The 23,985-nt window shown below is 40.5% G+C and overlaps 1 protein-coding gene across 1 annotated transcript in view; it reads right to left on the reverse strand.

Annotated features, from left to right (window-relative positions):
* The window catches only part of LOC122800356 (guanylate-binding protein 1-like), a 697,264-nt gene that overhangs the window by 666,360 nt on the left and 6,919 nt on the right, over positions 1-23,985 (reverse strand). Inside the window, exon 2 of the mRNA XM_044069806.1 lies at positions 11,097-11,286. Within this exon, the coding sequence (XP_043925741.1) occupies positions 11,097-11,286 (190 nt within the window). The remainder of the gene's footprint in view (positions 1-11,096; positions 11,287-23,985) is intronic.

Raw genomic sequence — 23,985 nt, forward strand, 5'->3', positions numbered from 1 at the left:
ATGCACAGTTGTAGCAGCCAAAACAAGTCAAAATGCAGCTGTTTCAGAAAAAATATGGCAAGGCATTGCGTGGAGGACACTTCTAAATGAAAACAAACAAACCGCCGTATTCACAAGACGGTACTTCATTCAAGAACCATGCAGGTACTAAGCATGCGAAAAAGGCGGATAGCCAAATGAATAAAAAATCAGTTCACAATCGTGCCCATGGATACGGCACATTGTTCTGCAAATGTGTTTGTACTGTGTGCGAAAAAGGTAATAAATAAAGTAGCAGAAGACAAAAGAAAGAAAGAACCGCAACACCTAAGTAAATCCACAGCTGTTGGTGTTCAATGACATTGACAATAGGTAAACATAGCACTTCAAAATACCGTGGGTCTAAACATTAAGATCTCATTGTTGCTTACGCAAAAAGGTGTATGTGTCTAGAAGTAAGCAAAAATCAAGTCAGACCACAATGCAGAACCTGACAAAAATAAAACATACAAATCCTGAATGAAACTATGCAAAATGAAAATAAAAATAAAAATAAAATAAGGTCTGGGTCAAAGTACAGCGAAGTGCTGCAGAGGTCAGAAAACCAATGTTTCTCAAGTTAAACATTTGTGAATTAAGGTTTAAAAACCAGACTTGAGGTTTAAGTAATGATGAAAGAAGTCTTATCTTAGCAGGTTTCTTAACTTTAAAACACAAGTCAAAGAAGTAACTTCGTTCAACCCTGATGACGTGTAAGAGTTCATTTTAAATTGCCAAATGAGTTCCTTTTTTTCTAATAACAACTGTTGGGGTCCTCCTCTTTCATCTATAAGTACCTGGTCTATAACTTTAAAAAGGAAAGCGTGAGAAGGGTTATTATTACAATGTCTTGCAAGGGCGTTAGTGTTGCTCTTCTTCCTAATGTGGTACGTATGTTCATAAATTCTCTCTTTAAGTTTTCTGTCAGTCTTCCCTATATAAAAGGCAGGGCATGACTGGCACACAGCTAAATAAACCACTGATTTTGAGTTACAATTGTAACGACCCTTTGCGTTAAACAGATGTTGCTTCACTATACATGTGGACCCTGTAGATATAAATTTACAATAGTTGCATGTCTCACATTTGTATGTGCCTTCAGCTCTAGTATGCTTTATTGAAGGTCTTTCCATAATGTTTTTGAGGTTTCTGCCCTTTCTAAAAATGATAACAGGTTTGTCCCCTATTTTCTCCATGAGTTCTTTTTCAAAAGATAACAACTGCCAATTCTTTCTAAGTACATTGCTAATATATTTAGCTTCTAATGAAAAAGAAGTAATGAAACTTTTTTTATTGTACTTCTCTTGGGAAAAAATGGTTTGACCCATGCTAGAAGAGTGGACACCAAGAATCTGTAATGTGACTTCATCTGACTCTGCCAGGTTCACGTTGGTTTGTTTCAAAGTCAGAATGGGATTGAAAGAACCCAAACCCCTTTTCCTACAAACTTCTCCTATTGTGTCATCCACCAGTGGTTCGGGGTACCCACGACTCATAAACATGCATTTCAACAAGGTACATTCCTCATTGAAGGCAGAGTCTTCAGTAGTCATTCTTGCCGCTCTAACTAGTTGGCCCTTTAAAACAGATTTTTTTCTGGTGTAGCGGGTGGCAACTAGAAAAATGTAACATAGTGTTAGAGTGAGTGGGTTTCCTATAAGTTTTAGCAACATAACCCCTGTGGATGCCGTCTCTCTTCAATTCAACATCCAAATAATTAATGGTGTCTTCACCAAAGGTAAATGTGAATTTCAAAAATGGAGTGCTGTTATTTAAAACCTCAACAAAGTTGCTTACAACCCCTACGTTACCTTGAAACATAACGAAAATGTCGTAAAAAAACTGTTATATAGTTTGACTTTCTGAAAATTGTTGTCCTTAAATACATAGTCATGTTCCCACTGGGCCAGTACTAAATTGGCGTAGCTGGCTCTACAAGGGGAACCCATAGCTACTCCAATTATTTGTTTATGTATGCCCCCATTAAATCCAACATAATTATTGTTCAGGATCACGTCTAATAGTTCTTGAATTGACAGATATCATCACTCTCCACTCCATGTGCTATTAGGTTTCTGGTGACATATTCAATCCCTAATGTCGTGGGGTGTGGAGAAGTAAAGGTCGACTACATCTATTGTAAGAAAATGAATGATGTCACAGTATTCAAATTTGTGTACATTTTCTAAAAAAGCCCAGGAGTCCTTAATTAATTGTAACTCTTGGGACACATACTTCTTTAATAACTCATCAATTAACTTGGCATAAGCATAAGTAATAGAAGACCTAGCATTGACTAAAGCCCTCACAGGAGGGTTTTGAAGGTTTTTCTGAATCTTGGGTAAACCAAATATGTTAGGTGTTTTTAGGTTAGGAACCACTATATAGTTGTAAATATCAATGCTGATCAAGCCTTCAATCATTAAGTCCCTAAAGAAGGAATTTTTTTTTTATATGCAATATTAATTTCGTTGATACTAGATCTAATGTAGGTGTTACTGTTCAAAATGTCCAACATTTTCCTATCATATTCCTCTTTGTCCATCATCCCCAAACCAACTGCTTTGTCTGGTTTCAATACTCTGACTGGTAAAGTTCTAACTAGGTTCAAAACTTCTACTTCATCGTCTGAACCATTCCTAATGGTATTCCTCTTTCTAGTCATGTAGAGAGCCCTGAAATCGGCTTCACACATGTGTTCAAACAAAGATAAAGGGGGGCAAATTGGTGGATTGTAAGTACTACATACCCTCAAAGGGTCTTCTACAAAAGGCTTGTCTCCAAAAATCAAGGACAGGTTAAGTTTTCGGATGTATAACTTCAAGTCAATCAAAGTCGCTGGTAGGTCAAAATGCTCATCAGGTACAAAGGTCAGTCCTTTGTTAAAAAGGTTACAATGTTTGTGTCTAATGTTAAAATTAGAGTTAATGTACACTTTGAAGTCTCCAGTATTGTTTGATAAAATGACGGGTGCTGAAGTTATCTGTTGTAATTGATGTTCTCTTTCCTGCCCCTCATATTGTATCTCCGTTGATGGTTCTGGCCCCTGTTGGAAAAAGAATCATTACTGTCATTAGTGTTAAAATGGTTGTTATTAGCCAAATTGTTGGCTGGGCGCAAGTCAGGGTCATCATTTCTCTAATCTCCCTCAAATGCATCTAATTCTCCAACACCTGTTCCTACTCACATTGCAGGCTCAGGGTCTTTGCTATCATAAGGACACACAAAGTTATTGCGTTGGGTTTGATGACCAAAAATGCCTTTACCCTGAGTGGGAGGTGGTTTAGGGTAAGCAGATCCATTTTTGTAGTCATTAATGTCCCTTCTTAGTTTCTTTAATTTCACCTCAGTGTTCTTAACTAATTGTTGGTCAATTGATGAAAACACTCTCTTGTAATCGTAATGGTACCTCATAAAGTCTGGGTGTGTCCTTATGTCATTATTCAACCCAGTGATTTCATTTGCCAATTTTTCTATGGATATGGCATAATGCTTACACATCATTTCCATAAGTTCGGTACCATGTCTGTCAAATAAAGAAAGAAGTTCATTGTAAAATTCTGTTCCAGCTTCCAAACCTGATGGGTACTGCCAAGATCGTAAACCTTTCGGTACTACTCCCTGTTTCTTACATTCTGCAAGGTAACTCACTTCCAGTTGTAGTTTTTTAAGTTTCAACATTTTCTTGTCAACTTCCTTTAATTTAAAAGGCAAGGACTCACCTCCTCCAGCCGAGCCTCTACCAACTCTTTCGTTGTGGTTGGAACCATAAACTGGTTGTAACTTTAACCATTCAGTCATGTTAGGAAGCCCTATAAGCCCCGAGGAGGCTTCATTTGTAGAATTAAAAAAAGTGGAAACTTCACTAGTTTCATTCTGTCGTGGGTGTAGTACACCAGTGTGGTTCGCTCCTTTATTAGTAGCTCCATTTCCAGAACAATTACAGGTAGTCGAACACCCTTGTAGTTGAGTGCTGGGAGCACAGTTAGCCATGATTTTAGGTCTCACCGAAGTGTTTGTTTGTGACAAGCTATCCACCCTTGTAGAAAGATTTTCAAGTTTTTCATTCATAAGCTGGATTAATTGGGTTAAGTTCATCATTTCATTCGATCCAGAGTCAGGCAGCAAAGAAGGTTGAGTGATAATATCTCCAGAGCAACCCAAGCTGGGTTCGGTAGCCATGAGAACAATTAACAATTCCAAAACTGAAGAAAAACAAACTGTCAAAAAACAAGCCAAAAGGTTTCGAACCAGCAGGTGTAAAACTCCAAAGGTTTATTAGGAAATGTAAAAGTAAAGCGCTTTTCATCTCCCTTATTAGGAAGACTTCTTCAGACAAAGAAAAAAATCATCAAACACAATTTAAAACCCAAAAAAGGGGTGTGTGTGTGTGACAAAATTACAAACAGCTGCCTTAATTGAACCCACTGACATACCTTCACATTTAAAGTTGTATTACATTAAAAACATAAATAAATGTCCACTTAGTGTAGACAGGGTGTCAAACATCAAAAAGTTTTCTAAAAAGAAACATGAACTTGATAAAAGAAACCAAGAATGTCTTAGTGAAGATTCATAAACCTAATCAAGTGTAAATACTGTTTGTTTCCCTTAAAATACATTTCAGCAAACAACTTTTTATAGGATAAAACAAAACTCATACAGAATCTTGTGATTAAAAAGAAAATAAAATGAAGTAATGCTTGCATCTAAGTATATACAAATATAATATTCATTCCTTAACAGAAAAGGTAGTAAGGAGTACACATATCTAAGTTTCAACATTTTCTTGTCAACTTCCTTTAATTTAAAAGGTAAAGACTCACCTCCTCCAGCCGAGCGTCTACCAACCCTTTCGTTGTGGTTGGAACCAAAAACTGGTTGTAACTTTAACCATTCAGTCATGTTAGGAAGAATCAATAATAAATGAATAAATAAACAGTGCAACTCAACTAGGAGTCTGCAATAAGCAGAATTTCAAAGGCATTTCTAATAAAAGAAATGTCATTTCTAATGTTAAATAACCGAATATGTTTATTTCTGTGTTAAAAATCTAAGACAGAAATTGCTTGTCATTTCAACGCCAACAGAATGCAACAACAGTATATGAAAATTAATTTTTTTAAAATGTTCCTTGAGCAATGGGTAAAGCACCAAGCTGCGATGAGAACACTTTCTAAGCTTTAGTATGCACGGTTGTAGCAGCCAAAACAAGTCGAAATGCAGCTGTTTCAGAAAAAATATGGCAAGGCATTGCGTGGAAGACACGTCTAAATCAAAACAAACAAACCGCCAGATTCACAAGACGGTACTTCATTCAAGAACCATGCAGGTACTAAGCATGCGAAAAAGGCGGATAGCCAAACAAATGAAAAATCAGTTCACAATCGTGCCCATGGATACGACACATTGTTCTGCAAATGTGTTTGTACTGTGTGTGAAAAAGGTAATAAATAAAGGAGCAGAAGACAAAAGAAAGAAAGAAACGCAACACCTAAGTAAATCCACAGCTGTTGGTGCTCAATGACATTGACAATAGGTAAACATAGCACTTCAAAATACCGTGGGTCTAAACATTAAGATCTCGTTGTTGCTTACGCAAAAAGGTGTATGTGTCTAGAAGTAAGCAAAAATCAAGTCAGACCACAATGCAGAACCTGACAAAAATAAAACATACAAATCCTGAACGAAACTATGCAAAACGAAAATACAAATAAAAATAAAATAAAATGAGGTATGGGTCAAAGTACAGCGAAGTGCTGCAGAAGTCAGAAAACCAGTGTTTCTCAAGTTAAACATTTGTGAATTAAGGTTTAAAAACCAGACTTGAGGTTTAAGTAATGATGAAAGAAGTCTTATCTTAGCAGGGTTCTTAACTTTAAAACACAAGTCAAAGAAGTAACTTCGTTCAACCCTGGTGACGTGTAAGAGTTCATTTTAAGTTGCCAAAAAAAAAAAAAGGAACTCATTTGGCAACTTAAAATGAACTCTTACACATCATCAGGGTTGAACGAAGTTACTTCTACAACTGACTGGCTAACTAGCTGGCTGACTGGCTGGCTGGATGGCTGATTGGCTGGGTGGATGGTTGGTTGGTTGGCTGGATGAATAGCTGGCCCATTAAAAAAAGTCTCTGTCTTTTTCATTTGCAGCAGTAGAAGCACTGAAAACAAACTGCTCTACAGCCACGGCCTTTACAAGGCTCTTCCTGCTCCAATCCCCACCTCTTGAATAGTACTCTGAGACAAGAGATCTTGAAGAACCTCTGGGAAAAAAGGAAGTTGTTCCCAAGGATGTTGAGGAATGTCCATAAAAGGAGGATGGACTATCCACACCATGAAGTACCCCTGACAAATGATTGACAGAACTCAAGACTCCTGGGTGATCTGAAGCCAAATAGGAAGAGAAAGAGAAAGGTGAAGAGAAAGAGGAATGTGTCTGGGAGCAGGCAAACAGTCAGACAGCACATGGTTTGTCAGGAAAGGAAGGCTGCTGAATCCATGCAGTCTGAGTAGTCTTAGCAGGAAGAGCCTGTTTACCACCCTATTTACCTTTAGCAGGAGGGTGAGGCTGCCTACGAACAAAGGCTGGCTTAGAAGGGTAGTTTCTCTGAAATTTAGACACAGGAGAAATAAACACATATTTAAGTTTCTTTAAGGCCTTCCCCTTGTCCTGAAGAGACTTAAACCAGCAGACGCTTCCCCAAAAAAGTTTATTATCCCGAGGAGCATCCATCAAGTTAGCCTTAATATCATCAGGTAAAGGATGAAGCCTAAGCCAAGAAATACCTCCTCATTACTGAACCAAAAGCAGCAGCCCTAGAAGAGGCATCTGTTACATCATAACTACATTTGATCAAATGACAAACTACTTGAGAGGAAGTCCCTAGCAAGGAAAGAGCAGAAGATTTACTCTCAGAGTCTGGAAGATCAGAAAAAAGCTGACAAGCCTGAGAACTTGAACCAACACATACCTAGATATATGAGTATGATAATTGTCCTAAAAACTAGGGTGGCCAAAGTATAAACCTTCTTACCCAACCTGTCCATGGCATATCTCTCAACTGTCCAGATTTTCACAGAATGTCCAGATTTTTGCCTCATATTTTTAATCTGTTCCTCATAAAATTTGTGGTTTCTGACAAATTATTCCCATTTGAAGTCACTAAATAACACTAAAAATGATGGACATTTGAGTTTCAGACTTAATATCCATCAGAAAATATATAATAATTCAAAACCTGTTATTCTAGCAACGTTCTATGTTTGTACAAGTAATTATTAAAATCTGCCACTATTTTTGGGACTTTGTCCCCCCCCCCCATTTTTTATGGCTTTTTCCAGATTTCTTACACTGAGAGGTTGAGCGGTATGGTCCATGGTTCTGCTGTCATTGTTAGAATGCAGTAATTTGGGTGAAAGAAGCAATTGAGATGGCTTATCAAAGGCTGTATACACCACAGAGGGGACAGCTACAGGGCATTTGAACAAAAAGGAACAGTCCTCAGGTACCCTATAAATCCTATCAGGGTTCTTGAGTTAAGGGGGCAGAGAATCAGGCACTTTAGAGTCATTGGAAAAAACATCCGGTAAAGCAGCCAGAACAGGAGGAATAGACACAGGTTTAGAAAATTCTGTCTGCAGTAACTCATAGTACCTGTTATGGATATCAAAGACCTGATCACAATCACACTTAAAAAATTCCATCATGCTAGAGACTGTGTCCCCAAAGGAAATTTTCTCAGGAGTATCATGAATATTAGATTCCTCTTCCTCTGACCCACATTCGAAAGGAGAAAGAATCTGAATAGAATAAGTAAGGGATTCTACATCAGAATCCAACTCCTGCTCAGAAGAATTCAGTTCCCTGGGCCTTTTAAGTGCAGAAGAGGCCCAAGAAAGAGCAGGAGCTGAAAGCTCTTGAGGAGGCCTTAATGACAGTAAAACATTAAATACCCCTTGAGTAAATGTCTGCCACTCACTTTGTGGATCCCTAGAAGCTGAAGAAACATGTTTAGTTTTCTGTTTCTTTTTTAAGAGAATGTCTGCCCTAGAAAACTGAGAAGACTCTGACTCAGGATGGTATTTGACAACCATAGGAGGAACTTCTTCCCTAATATGAATCTGCGGAACCCCTATTGTCCCCTTGGAAACAACCATGGTTCCCCCTGAACGTCCAAAATGAACACCTGCAAAGCCTAGTTGGACATGCTGCTCACCAGATTCTCACTGGCCTCCAACCCAGACACAGAAGAGAAATCTGACAACACAGTAAGGTGAGCCTCTGCATTTGTAACAGCCTTGGGAGAAACAACCAGCAGAGGCTGTAGAGTGGAAAATTTTGGTCTTACCTTTTTCACCTTCTTCTTTCCTGATGGCTGACCCTCAGGATGTGAAGTTCCTTCCACTGTATATTTAGCAAGATGCTTAAGGCGCTGGTTGTCAAGATACAATGGAAGGGAAGAAAGCCTACCACAAAGGGTTTTCAGGATGAATGCCTGACAAATCAAACAAGATGTATGGTCATGAGAAGCTCCTAGGCAAAAAAGACACTTATCATGGCAGTCTTATGGCAGTCTGTCTCCCACACTGGCATTTACCCTTCTTGGATGACAATAATCCCAAACAGCACAAAAAATACAAAAAAAAACATAACCCCAAATGAGTACTTATCTGCAATGGTGAGAACTTCAGCAAACAGAAGTAATCACAAAAATGCAGTAAAAAAAAGGCAGAAAATAGACATAGGCAAACAGACCGATGAATAGAAACAGCATTCAGACTGTCAGCAAAGAAGTTCTGAGGATGATATGCCCTATGCTACGCGAGGAGCATTTGGGTAATATTCAGCATACCTTAAAGCAATGGTAGACTTTTGTAGACTGGCCGGACGTCGGGCTTCCATGGCACGGAATTCCTTATGTAATGAATACGGCAGCGGTGAATGTAAGGACATCACTGCTTACCTACCTACATTCTGTTTAATGGCACACAGAGAGAGAGAGAATTTAAATAAATAACTAAATTAATAAATAAAACCTGCACCTGCACTCATGTCTCTGGATCATCCAATACTGCTTTATTTGGTTTTAGCCAATAGAACTAGTTCCTCACTGCTACATTTGCATTTAAAATGATGTCAGGCTGTTTTGAAAACAGCCCAGCAACTGAAGTAAGCCAATTTCCTCTTTTTTTTCCTGCACTGCAAATTGGACAAGTTCAGAACTCTGTGTATATGCAGTAGTATGCAAGGAGTTACATGCCTGCATAAGGAAATAAAACAAATAGAAGGCAGCATAAAAAAGTAAACTGCAATTATTTGCTTTTGTTTCATTTTTCCACTGGGTCCCTACAGCCCAGTAGCCAGTACTATGATCAGTCTCTGGTTAATACAGAAACACAGAATACCAAAGACCCAGTGATGGACCAGTACTATGATCAGTCTCTTGTTAATACAGAAACACAGAATACCAAAGGCCCAATGGTGGACCAGGACCAGGACCATGATCAGTCTCTGGTTAATACAGAAATACAGAATACCAAAGGCCCATTGGTGGAATTACTTGGTACTCAGGGAGACCTGGAAAAAGAATACAGAGAGGGTGACAAGAGAAAGGAACAAGCAGGAGGGTAAAAGGAGACAGGAAGTGGAAGAGGTTAGAAAAGCAAAGGACCAATCAGATCTATGAAGCATTAAGGGAAAGACGGGATAAGATGGAAGACGAAAGAATGATAAATAATTGGGGGAGGGAGGAAGGAAGGAAGGGAGTTGCAGGATACTAGTGGAAGACAATTCAGGCCACGAGGCACAGGCAGAAAAAACATGAAGCAGCAGATCAAAGCCCGAGAATACCACACAGATGATATCTGACTCCAATGCGGTTGGTAAAGAAAGGTAGATAGGAAGATAGTAGATGCTGGCAGTATCAGGAGGAAGAAGAAAGAATGATGCACATGTTCTGCAAATGAGTGGACACAAGTCTGGAAGCAGGTACAGAAAATTTGGGGAGACACATTTCAAAAGGATGCAAAGCATATATGGAATATATGGAATATGACGCATAAAGAGAGAGGACCACATTTGGAAAGAAACAGAACATTATCAGACTGCTGAATACTGAATATAAAACCACAACCATTCAAAACTGGAAGGGAATGAAAACATTACAGGAGCATGAATTACTCGAGAGGTTCCTGGACATGAGGAGAAGATGCCAAAAACTGATTAGAGTGAGGAAAGGAAGAGAGAAAAAAATTAAAAATCAATGGAAGGAGATATTAGAATACCACAATAGTGAAAATCTTAACAGGACAGATAGGACAAATCCAATGAGAAACCAAAGGGGTAGAATAGGGATAGGGTATGAAATACAGAGAGGGCAAATCCAAAGAAAACCCAAAGGGGGTAGAATAGGGCTAAGGTATGAAATACAGACAGTGGAAAACCCAAAGAGAAACAAAGGTGGGTAGAATAGGGATAGGGTATTAAATACAGACAGGGCAAACCCAAAAAGAAACCAAAGGGGGTAGAACAGGGATAGGGTATGAAATAAAGCAGCCAACTGCTGATGAGAGATGCTGCACCTTGCATGATGAATGTAATACACTGCATGAGATTAATACATTTAAAACAAATACTCTTGATGCGTTCATTTACAGATGAAGGCAAGACAGCATCTATGATCAGAGATCTAGTCTAGATTTTATGAAAAAAAATACCTTCATAATACAGGGCTCACGAACAGCATGCCAAATTAGAATAATGCATTTTTCACTGTCCGAAATTATGTAGTCATATGTACTTGACAATTGCTTATGGGAAAATGCCGCAATGATGTTCAAGTTCAAAAGAAAAAATAATCTGCTGTTCCGACTTTGTCTGTCAGCTGCCCTGCATGAACATCCATTCCTTTCAGACAAAAATGGTTTGCTGTGCATTCCCAAAAAATAGATCAACAAAATATGATGCACTCCCTTTATCTGTAGCACTAGGCATAGAAAATGTTTGACAGATACCGTATTAAGTTTTCATTGCTGATAAGTTTAGATATTATGAAAGATAAAGGACCATTATTTTACCTTTTCTTTGGTTGCAAAGTCTGTTCATCAGATATGATTTTCCAGTTCGATACAGTCCAGCAATAGCAACCACAATCACAGGTAAGTCAAACTGCTCCAAAACCTTCAGACCTTCTTCACATGGTTTTAGTTTCCCATCACTGTTCTCTATGATGCAGACAGGGGACTCCATTTCTGGAATGCTACTGCCCTGTATGAAATCAGAACATTTCTGTATTACTCCTTTTTATGGCAAAGTACAGGTTCATAAGTAAATATTAGGCAATCAGTCTGCTGACTCTTACACTAGCCAATAACCAGCTAGTGACCAAAGGAGAAAATCTACCTCACTGACACAATGTACGGGGGTTTAACATCCTTACCATTATGCAACCCCAAGAGTCATGACATTGTACATGCACAAATACATGTACAGACTTATATAACTGCAGTCAGGTAACCAGTAAAGTGTTTCCACTGCTGTTGAAGCACAGCAACTAAATAAATGCACTAGTATGAAATGGTAGGCCAGTAAATTCCCACAGGGTAACCGGACACTGCACTTCTGTGACATCAGTCACATAGTACAAGGCCTGAATAAGAAACAAATGAGCATTTGTATACAGAAATGCATAATATATGCGAAGCAATTGAGAAACTTTTATAACTGGCTGCCCCTCCTCTCCTTGTCTAACCACAATAGTCCATGCTGTGTACCACCGCCTTCCTGTAAATTGCATGAGTATCTATTTAGCCATATGAGAAATGTAAGGCAGATACCTCATAACCCCCACACTGCCTTGCATGCACTACTGTACATCCTTAGTGTAATTTACAAGCATGCTCTAATTACTACACTATTGAGTCAGAGCAAATGGTTCTGCACTGCTGCAAATCCTTAGAGAAATTTGCTGCTATGCTCAGTCTTCCAACTATGCTACTATAAGGCAGAGGAAAGAGTGCTGCATTGTACATCCTTAGAGTAATTTTTTACTGTCTTCTGAGCATGTACTATATTACTGTAATATAGAACAAACACTGCTACAATGTGCATCTTTAGATCAATGTATCGCTTTGCTGTGAATATGTAATATATTACTGCAAGGCACAGCAAACAGTGCCGCACTGCTGTAAGTTATGTGTAAAATTAGGTTAGGGTGAGGAGTGCTACACTGCTATGCACTCGACTATGTCCGTAGATTGCTCCTCCATTCCAAAGCACTTGACACGCTATTCTTACATGTGGAGCATGATGCTACTGTACTGTGTACCTTACTAAAATGATGTTCATTTCCAACACACCTTGTCTTTTCCTGTAATGTAGGTCTATAGTGCTGCCCTGGTGTGTCCCACCAGACATCCACCACTCTTACTGGTGGTGTGTCCCACCAGACATCCACCACCCCCACCCCGTGTCATTAATGCTCCCAGTGGTACTTGTTGATCAAGTTAAACAAACTGCACCATACTACTGCTCGTGGGACATCCACCACTCCCATGTCATTAATGGGCCCAGTGGTACTTGCTAATTGATTTAAATGAACTGCATCATACCACTGTTCCATGCTCCATTCATTCTGTGTGACGTGTCTGTAAAATTCTGTTACAGAAGCTCACATCTTCTTGGAATGACATCTAAGCTACTGTATCTGCTACAGACTTATGCAATGCAAACAATGACTCACTCAGGTTAACTAATAACAGAAACATTACCTGCTTTTTCATTTACAATGACTGGTCATGCAACATTACTGAAAGATCATATTTTATATGTTATGTCAAGTGTCAAAAACATGCTAGATTTCTCACAAAAGCAGTTTTAACAGACTACAAAAGTAAACGTAAGAAGGCAACTGCCTTAATATTTTTTTTATATGGGAGCAGGCTCAAACAGGTGATGCTCACACATAGGGCTAGTGCATCTATACTGAAGAAATATCAATGCACAATTCAGAAAATAAGTAAGATGTGTTGACTTTGGGCTTCTAAAAACAGAGGTTGCTAACTTCTCGGCACCCATGCCAATGGAAAATAGCTGCATGACTGCCAAATCATACACCAATGCACTGTACAAGCACGTACACAAATGCATGGACCTTGCCATACCAAATAGAACTAAGACACTCTCCTCCAAAAAAAGGAAGCTGATCTGGTGGTCTCCAGCCATCAGTAAACTCTACAACAGAAGGAAGAAACTGTTGCAGAAAAAAATGAAGTCACAAGACTGGAAAACCTCCCTTATCAGTCTCAACAAAAAGCTGAGACCCCTTAGCAAATCCTCTAAAGCCAGCTATGAAGGCAGAATTGCAGCTGACACCAAAAACAACCACAAAGCCTTCTATAGCTATATCAAAAACCTCCAAGGCAATACCCAGATTTGCTCTGAGTTATTGCACAATGGCACCTCCTATACTGAGACAACAGTTATAGCCATCATACTGGCTGACAGATTTAGTGCCAACTTTACCCCTCTCCGTCCCCCAAGGGCTCTATCAGAATATCAGAAGAAAGCCTTGGTACCCACCATTTCTGCGGAACAGGTAAAAGCTGCATAGTCCAAAAACAAGAATACAGCATCCATGGGACCTGATAATATCTCTGGCTGTGTCCTACATGAGCTATAAAATGAACTGGCACCACATCTGTGTACCCTGTTCAATCACAGCCTTACCTCAGGCTATGTCCCTAATGAATGGTGCACTGCTGCAGTCATCCCACTCCATAAAGGTGGAACAACTACAGACCCTGGGAACTATCGTCCCATTAGCCTGACTAGTCTGGTATGCAAAGCTATAGAGCACATGGACCTGCTTAACAAAGATATAGGCAATCTCCAAACTCTTGACCCCACACAGTTTGGCTTTGTTAAGGGGGGATCCTGGCTGCTGAACCTGGTTGACTTCTTTGAGACAGTCACCAAGGCTGTGGATGAGGGTAAGGCAGTGCATACAGCCTACCTCGACCTGGCCAAGGCCTTTGATATCATTCTCCACTCAGGTATCATTGATAAACTTACCAAACTAGGGATCAATCCTTACATCACTAGGTGGGTTGCAAATTGTCTCATAGACAGGACCCACAGAGTGAAAGTTGCAGATTCCAAGTCAGACTGTCGTCCAGTCATAAGTGGAGTCCCACAGGGCTTGGTCCTGGGCCCTCTCCTGTTTGGCATATACTTCTCAGAAGTCCAGGCCTGCACAGAAGGAGTCTGGCTGACCAAATTCAGTGATGACTGCAAGTTAGGAGTCATAATCAACTCCCCAAGTGATGCAGACATCCTAGAAAAGGGCCTCTCTGAGACCAGTGACTGGTGTTGGAACCATGGCCTGAAGCTTAACACCAGAAAATGTGTTATCATCCCCTTTGGAAAAAACTCATTTCTCATGAATTACCACATTGATGGGAGCCCATTGAACACTGAAGGGGCCATAAGAGATCTGGGCACCGAAATTGACAGCCACCTCACATTCAACCACCACATTGCCACTGTGGTCAGAAAGTCCTTTCTATGTGGCACATCTTATAACCAAAGGTTTTGCATCCAGTAAGAAAGAGGTTATCATCCCTCTCTACTCACCCCTCATTAGACCAATCATCAAATATAACACCCCATTTGGCATGTACCTGACCAGATACCTACAACAGCTGGAGAGGCCACAAAAGTACCTCACAAAAAGGATCCCAGGCCTTAAACAAATGTCCTACATGGATAGACTCAAGAAATTTCAGCTGTTCTTAGTCTCTTATCGTCTACTTAGAGGAGATCTCTGCTCGACTTACAAAGCCATGTCTGACCCAGCCCTACTTGAAATGCTACACCTAAAGAAATCCAAATCCTCCCATGCCACACACTGCAGAGATCACAACCTCATTAACACAATCAACAGAACATGCTGGAGGGACAGGTTCATCTCCCAAAGACTATCCATACTCTGGGAATAACCTTCTCATTCATGTCAACCAGAGTACCTTGCTGGCCCTCTTCAAGAGAAATCTTGATGAGTGGATGAGTTACAGAAAGTTCATCCAAGGGATCACTCCAGTTGCCCTACTGGAATGGGGCACTGTGGACTAACATTGGGTGGCACAGTGCTTGGGCAATTTTTTTGGGCTAGGCTTGTAAAGGCTCCAGGGTCATTAGCCTAGTACACACCTATGCACCTATGAACCTATGAAGCAACATTGTACTGAACACCACCACCCAGTATCATGTACAAGGACTTCTGAAAGAAACAAATTACTGAAATTTGTTTGTTTGTTTGTTTGTTTGTTTATGAAAAAGTTTACCAAAAATTTCAACATGCACATGGTATTTAGAAAATCAAAGTGCAAGATTTGGAGGTTCAACACAACAGATATGCACTTTTGTTACTATAAAATATAACAATGAGGCCTAAACAGGGCCTCAGCCCTGTGGGTTACATGGATAAAGCCCCAACTATGACCCAGATGACTCAAGTTTAATTGGTAGCTCTGTAAGGACCAAGGCAAGGGAGGATGGGATTGATTGGTCATTACCAACTCACTCATCCTGGGGGAAGGAAGGTGGTAAGCTTACTGCGGTCAGTAGGAGGACTGAGGTACTGCAGGTAGGTAGCATCAAATCGGTGGCTAATGGGCATCAAAAATACAAATCTGAGAAACACCACAAAAAGCAAAATCAAATATGACAAAACATACTATAGTGTATATTTGAGTTGTTCCAGTTCAGGTGGTGGTGAGCCATAGACAGGGTGCTGACAATCTGAGCTCAGAATGTTACTTTTTAGCAGCATATGGGCATTTGTTGAATATAATACTTAGAAATGTGTTAACAATCTTAACTATTTTAGAGGATTATAGCTTTTTTTAATTACAGGAAATGCTGGCATGAAAATTTCAGGGTAATCATTTTAAGGCCCCCTTCTGGGTAAGTACTGTGTTGACATTATGTGGTTTCATTTTTAAAGATTGTTTTGCAGTCATTGTCACAAATCACATATTTGGATCAGAGCTGCACCAATGTAGCTTCATATATAGCTCAGGTGGTGATTTCCCATAAATTGCATGTTGAAAATTTGAATTTAAGCTCAAAATGCTGCATTTTAATAGTGTTATTGATGCATTACTTGAATATAATGTTTAAAAATGCATGCTGCCCTTGCAAATTAACTGATTATGTTACATGATTTTATTTTTAATAGCAAGATATTTTACATGAAAATTTTCAGTGTGATCATTTTAGGCATATCCCATATAAGTGTTACACTGTCATTGCAGTTTCATTTTTTTAAATATCACCTTGCAGTCTTTGCAGAAAATCCCATTTTAGATCCAAGTTATGTTCAGATTGTCATTATCCATGGATGGTATGTAGAAATCTGAGTTTACAGATGTAAATTATTAGAATATTTAACATAATGTAAAAAAAAAAAACTATTCATGCTTTATTAGTTTTCAAAAACATCCTCATGTGTCAGTCACTTTTTTAAAATGCGTATAACAAAAACATCTTTGTTTTACTATATTTCTAGCGTTGTTATGCCCCCACTGATATGTTAAGTACTGTTCTCCCTGCTGCTCCCTACTGTTCCCTACTGTTTGTACACTAATTACAGTTTTTGATGCCCCCACTGTAAAAGCTAAAATTTCTGAAATCCTAAACCTACCTGAAGTCATTGGCCTAAGAGAACTGTCACATCTTATAGGTTTTGAGGTCACAGAGGTAGATTATGGGCTTTATTTGGCTGGATTCTTTTCTAGCTAGTCTGCTATAACCTGCACAGAGCTGATCCCACTGAGGGTCTTTTATTTAAGACACTGCGAATCATGGAAATCCCTGAATTGTGAGAAATGAGGCTTTCACCAAAAAGGAAAGAAAAACCTGGCTGGTTTGATTTACTCTAGATTCGTTGATAGGTGATTTCTACCAGAGGGGTGTATTTCACAGCTTGCCGTTGTATTTGTGATGAATAGAAAATGAGCCTCTATGCAAGAGTTGAGATAGGAGTATAAACTTTGGGTATATGCGGTAGTATATGCTATAAGGTCATTAAGGGGTGAGGGACTGTTGAATCTGCTTCACGTCTTTATTGATAGAAAGGAAACTGCCTAGGCAGACATCTCTGAAGCTGTTTAGGTTGATTGCTGACTTGTACTAGAATAATATAATGAATAAAATGGCACAGTAATCTGATTAGACCAGTAAGGGTATGACAGAGAACAAGGAGCAGACAGGAGCTGTGTTTGAGAGGACAAGCCTGAGTATGTTGGTGTCTGTAGCTATGGATAGTAAGGCTGTTGGTGTCTGTAGGTAAGACTAGTATAATCTGATCAATGATGATGAAATCTAGGAAACATTGCTCATATTTATTTTACAGGTATGGATGTGACAACTTATGGAGTGATAGCTAAAGTCAAAAAGCATGATGGTGTTTCAGTTAATGGAGATGTACTCTAGTGTATTAAGATATGCTTCCTGGTTTGCAGGTGTTATTTAATTAAGGTTCTGTAGTTGGTCAGGATATGGTATGAACTCTTGTTTACTGATATTAGTGCATGAAGGAGTTTGAGGTCATTATTCTGGTCAGTTAGGTTAGAGGTGATGGTATTTTGGCTAAAGGCAGACAAACCACAACCACCAGCATTACTGCTATCTCTACTTGCAGGCCTATAAGAGTTGTAGGCAGCAAAACCTGGTAAGGGGGAGGTGCTGTTACTGCATTAGAGCCAGGCTTCAGTAACAACACAGATATCTACATTTACTAGAATTAGAAAGGCCTAAAGGGAGTGCATTTTCTTATTTAAGCTCCTAGTATAGTGTTGACCAGTCCTACACTGGTATTTGTCAAACCACAATTGTTTTTAGTAGGTTGGTAGTCTGATTAGACTGACATCACCTAAAAATGCACTATAATTGTAAAGAATATCTCAGCCCATATAAAAAAAGACGGAGGATAGAGTTGCAATCCATTTCTGGTGAAACAGGCAGAAATGTCTTCCATCTTCCCCCAGGCAGATACACACTGTGCCCCTTCTGATTTACCTCAATAGCAAATCCAAATTTGTAGTCAGTTATATTCTGTTTGTATCACAGAATCATTCGTAGTGATTGAAAGATTCTGCTCAACATATTTTTTTCATTTAAGCTTTAGAGACACTCTTAGATAGCACTATCATATTCTTCTTCGTATAGTCTACAGGAGTATATTGCAGATTCTACATGTCTAAGTGAACAATGATCATATCATATTCATATCTGGGGTTAAAAGAGTTGAGTGCCATGGTGATGTGGTGTATTCTAACACCTAAGGGGCAGCTTGCTTTACTCCTTTATGCTCAGCCTTGTGACTGGTGCATTGCTGCGCAAAACTATTGTGCTACCTATAACAAGGACATTATTATGGTCACTGGACAGCTCTTATAGCCTGAAGGGCTTAGCTAAGCCACTGTGGTGACTGGTGTTACTATCTCAGACAACGGTCACTACTCTACTCACTGTTGTCTGGGATGGTGGTAGAAGTTATATGTTGTATGGAATGGGTGTTAGTGTGTTGCTCAGGTTTGGCTGTGGTGCATGCATTTACGTTGCTGCATGTAGGACTTGTTTTATGGTTTTGGCAGTGATTCTTGGAGTATATCAGCATAAATAGGTTTAATAGCTGTCTTGCAATGTGTAGGTATAGCATTAGTATGGGGACCGATAACCAGTTTATGTGAGAAGTTTGCCACCAGTTATTTACAGTAGTTACACCTCTCATGGATTCATTCTCTGCTAAAAGGTTGTCAGTAAGTACATGGCAGTTTATGCACTGCCACAGGGGGTCTAGCATAATGCTGGCAACAGCTGAGACAGAAACAGATTGAAGGCTTATGGATGAACTATTTTCTCTCATTGTTTATTTATTTATTTTATCAGTATTGAAAAGGTTTGCTGTTCAGAAACAAGCACTAGAATGAATGGTGGCAGGGCTACATTTGTGTGTGTGGGGAGGGCAACATCCTAGAAGTTACTGTGCAGTTTTAGCATTCCTGATTACAACCCTTACTCATGGTCGCACCTCCAATCACAAAAGAACTGACTACATGTATGAAGTACAGATGAAACCATAAATAAAGAATAAAAAGGTAGTCAGCTCTGTGACATAGTGGGAGACAGCCCAAAGTATAACCCACATGGCCCAGCATTGATTAATCATCCTGATGCTGGAGAAATTGACTATGCTTGGCTACTAGTCCTAGAATGGGAAGGAAGGAAGGAAGGAAGGAAGGAGAATGTACTCAGGAAAGCATCATCCATATCAGTCCCTTGGTGGATACTACTAAACCTGCTGAGGCATATAGGATCATAGGAAGTTACTAGGTTATAGGTCCTGAGGTCCTTATAAACCTAGCTAAGAGTTTAGCCCATGTTTAGCCAAGTAAGCACCTGATGCCCCTGTCGAGCAGGGACACCGGTGGAATCCCAGGGATGTATTTTCTGTTTTCCATCCATTTATCCAAGTTGCGCTTAAAAAGGGATAAAGAGGTACTCTGCTTGATGTAGAGAGAGAGTCTATTCCATAGATGGGTGAGTTACTGGGACACAAATATGTGCCTCCAACAAGTCCTATTGATGTCACATACCAGGTTGAGGCCACTCCTGTGGGTTATTCGAGTGAAGCTTGACTTGCGCATATGCAGCAGTCCCATCAAACAGGGTCCAAGATCGCCTTGTATGCCTCAGAGGTAGCGTCTGCAGAGTCTGTAAGAAACTGAATAGAGGGATATAGTTTTTAACCTATCGGTGTATGGCAGATTTTTGAGGCTCTGGATTGTCCAGGTGAGGAAACTCTGTGGTCTCTCCAGCTGCTGCATGTGCTTTGTGAGGTACATGCTGAATGGGCATTATACTCAATAATGGGCCTTATAAGGGAAGAACACAGAGATGTTATAATCTCCTTGTCCCTGGATGAGATACCCTTACTTATACAGTGGGTCATGTAGAAAGCTTCCCGTACAATGGAAGCAACATGGTGAACAAAATTCAGGTTGCTATCAGCCTGGGTGCCCAAATCCCTCACAAATGATTGTGTGCTTAGGACATTGTTGTTTATGTGATAATGTGTGGGGATGTCACTCTCCCCATAGGGGATGATGATGCATTTTGTGGTATTCAGCTTTAGGACATGTTTCTGGCACCACTCATTTGTTTGGTTGAGACCCTCTTGGAGGATGTCCATATCACTAGAAGAATTGATAACAATGTCCAGCTTGCAGTCATCTACAATCTTGGCCAGCCATAGCCCACTGGTTTTGGCCTGCACCTCAGAAATGTATATCCCAAATAACAGAGGCCCCAAGACCAAACCCTGGGGTATGCCACGGGTTATTGATTACTGCTTGAGGTGGCTTCCCTTATTTTGACTAGGTGGATTCTATCAGTGAGTCAGTTAGCTACCCATCTGGTAACATACAAACTGATGCCTAGTTGAGAGAGTTTATCTATTATGCCTGAGTGGGGAATAGTGTCGAAGGCTTTGGCCAGGTCAAGGTAGGTAGTATGCACCATCTTCCCCTCGTCCATGGCTTTGGTGACTGTCTCAAAGAAGTCGACCAAATTTAACAGACATGACCTCCTCTTGATGAAGCCAAACTGTGTGGGATCCAGTGTTTGGAGATTTCCAATGTTCTTGTTAATGTGGTCCATTCCATGGCCTTGCAGATCAGGCTAGTTAGGCTGATGGGTCTAAAATTTCCCAGATCGGTGGACACTCCACCTTTAGCAAAGGGATGACAGTGGCTGTCCTCCACTTAGCTGGGACAAAGCTATGTTCCAAGTAGGAGCATATGCTAAGCAATTGGAGGACTGCAGCTGTCATTCCTCTACACAAATATGGGCCATCTATGGACTCAAGTCACCACAGACCTATAAGTCAGACTAGTCTCATATCTAAAGCCAAAGAAAAATTATCATGGAATAATAAACAACGACTTAGGAAATCACTGAATCCAACTCAGTTTGGTTTCATTATACTCAGGTCATGTCTACTCGGTCTGGCGGACTTCTTCAAGAACGTCACCAAAGCAATACACAAAGGCAAAATTTTGCATACTGCCTACCTTGGTCTGGCCAAAACATTCAATACAATACCCTACTTAGGCATTGTAGACAAACTTGCAAAATTGGGTATAAACCCCTATGTCTCCCACTGAATTGCTTGCTGGCTCGCAGATAGGGCCCAAGAAGTCAGGATAGGGGATTCTACCTCAACAAAGAGGCTAGTCACTAGTGGAGGACCTTGAGGCTCTGTGCTGGGGTGGCTAGTGACATGGTAATCAGTAACATTATTAAGATGAGCATGTTTGTGTACGCCAATGAGGCAAATAAAAATCAGAAATGCATAAATGCCATGTAATGTGTGCTGCTATATATTCTAACCTAGCCAAATGTTTGAGTTAAGATTGAGTGACTCGGTAAATAGTGTTAGTAGTTATCCCAGCATTAGTAAATTTGTATCTACAAGAGACTCTAGTGGTTGATGATGAATGACACCTCCCTCAGAGCTGAGTGGAGCTTGATGTTTCATGGACTCCATGACACTGATATTGTGGACCAGTAGCATGCAGATATGGACACAATTCAAGAAATTGTGAATATGTATCGACTTCATCTGCAGCCCCATGTGACTCACGGAGTAACTATCCCAGTGGATACTAAAGTATGTGTGACTTTATGTATATTAGGTGCAGGCACCTTTCAGTGATCTACTTGGGATATAGTGGGGGTATCACATACATCTGCCTTGCAAATACTCCATCATTTTCTCGATGCCATACTTCAGCATGTGAGGGAACATGTGTGGTTCCCACTTACCACAGAGTAGTGAGCCAACACCATGCAGTACTTGTATGATATAGCCCATTTCCATGATGTACCAGGGGCCATAAGAACAGACTCACATTGAAATAAAGGGTCATCCTAGTGAACTGGGAAGGAAATACATGAAATGCAAAAGGAATCATTCCATCAACTGCCAGGTAGTCTGTTATGCACAGGGTATAATCTAATATGTATTCAAGCTGCCCCATCAGTTACCACAGCACTCACATATGGCAAGCCTATGACCTGTACCAATGGTTTGTGAGGGGTGACTTCTCATAGTGGCATCTTGTTGGTGATGCCAGATGTGCTCTGAAACCCTGGCTCATGACACCCATAAGAAATCCACAAAAGTCAAACAGACTGTTAATACAGCTATGCTCGGTCACAAACAAGAAGCATTAAATGTGTGTTTGGAGTGCCAAAGATACACTTTCACCATTTGGATTTATCTGGTGGAGCCCTGAGGTATGAGCCTGGTGCATGTGCAAAAACAGTGTCATCGTGTGCAATGTTCCACAATATCGTACTTAGGCACCGGTAGGGGCAGCAGTTCCCAGCATACCAGACAGTGATGACTGAGTCAGACAAGGAGTTTGTGATGGATCCAGCAGCAGAGGATGATCATGCCAGATGAAAGGGGAGGCACAGTATGCTGTAGCACTAGCAAACAGGCAGAGACTTGCACATAGCTTCAGAAAATAATAGATAAGAGTAAAGAGATACACTACAGTAATAATGATGCATGCAGAACCAACATAAGTTTGTGCATACCTGTGCATAGCTAACGACACTGTGCATCACACATAGCAATCCAAGTAACAATGTACAGAAGGTACTACACGGTTGTCATTTGCATAGGTGAGGAAGGAAGCACATGAGTGCATCTCTTTCACAAGAAAGTGCATGACTGTGAGTGCTGAGGAGTATGAAAGTAAAATGTGCTTTTCTGTAAAATGTCAGTACTGGTTTGGGGGGGGTTAATGTTGAGAAGCGCCAGTGTCAGAGGAGCTGTGTGATGTATGAGAGACTGTGGTGGTGTGAGTGAGGGTTTGCAGGGGCACAGCCTTAGTAGTAGTTATAGCACTTTGCCTTAGTTTACTTTACAGGTCCAATGCATGCATGGCTCAGGGTTCAGCATCCCTTGCATGCTCCTACCTATAAGAGCTGGCTGTACCAGAACTTCCACTGGATGTACCATGACCCTGGCTAGATGCTGATGTGCTGTGTGACCTTGAGTGACATCTGCTATGAGATATGCCACCATGACAATGACTATGACCACAAGTATGGCCTCTCCTGGGAGCAGACACTTCCACAACAGATGTCACTGTGGAAGTGCTAGGACTGCAGAAGTGGGATCTGACCATCTATTGGCATCTTAAATAACATTTGTGGAATTAGCAGATGGCCAACTCTGTGGATGGCCCCTTAACCCAGGCAGGTGAGCCAGAAAAGATATTGCATGTTACAGTGTGTGTGTGAGTGAGTGTATACAAGGAATCACACATACAGAACATGCCCTCACACCTTCATATATCTCAACGATGGCTGTGGTGGTACTAGAATTTCCCTCCACACTGGCACTGTACAAATGCTGGGTTACAGCAACTGACACACCAAACTGAGGAGGAGGAGGGTGGAAACCATCTCTCTAGAATGTGCCATAAATCCCCACCCCATGTGGATCTCACTGCCCATGAATTTTAAGGGCATATTCTGACATGTGTCTACTGGGGGCCAGCACACTTCCCTTATTGATAATGTCCCCCTTAACCTGTCCTCCTTGTGAGGTGTGGGTAGCCTGGGTATCCACAGGTAGAGGCTTTGTCCATGATCTCGGCTAGGGATGTGGTGGTCACAATTGCTGTGTCCAACACACACCCTGTACTACCCTGACTGTGTCAGCTCATCCCTACAATCATTATTAGAGGCTGCCGATCCTCCAACATCAGGTCCCCAGTTCCACAGAGCTGGTGCCGGATACTCACCTGTGAGTACAACAAAGCACAAAATATCCAGTAAGTATAACTATCACCAGAAGTACAAATGCAGCTGCCATTTACAAAT

Source organism: Protopterus annectens, chromosome 4.part0, assembly GCF_019279795.1.
Source record: "Protopterus annectens isolate FY-2018-M chromosome 4.part0, PAN1.0, whole genome shotgun sequence".
NCBI classification, from domain to species: domain Eukaryota; kingdom Metazoa; phylum Chordata; order Ceratodontiformes; family Protopteridae; genus Protopterus; species Protopterus annectens.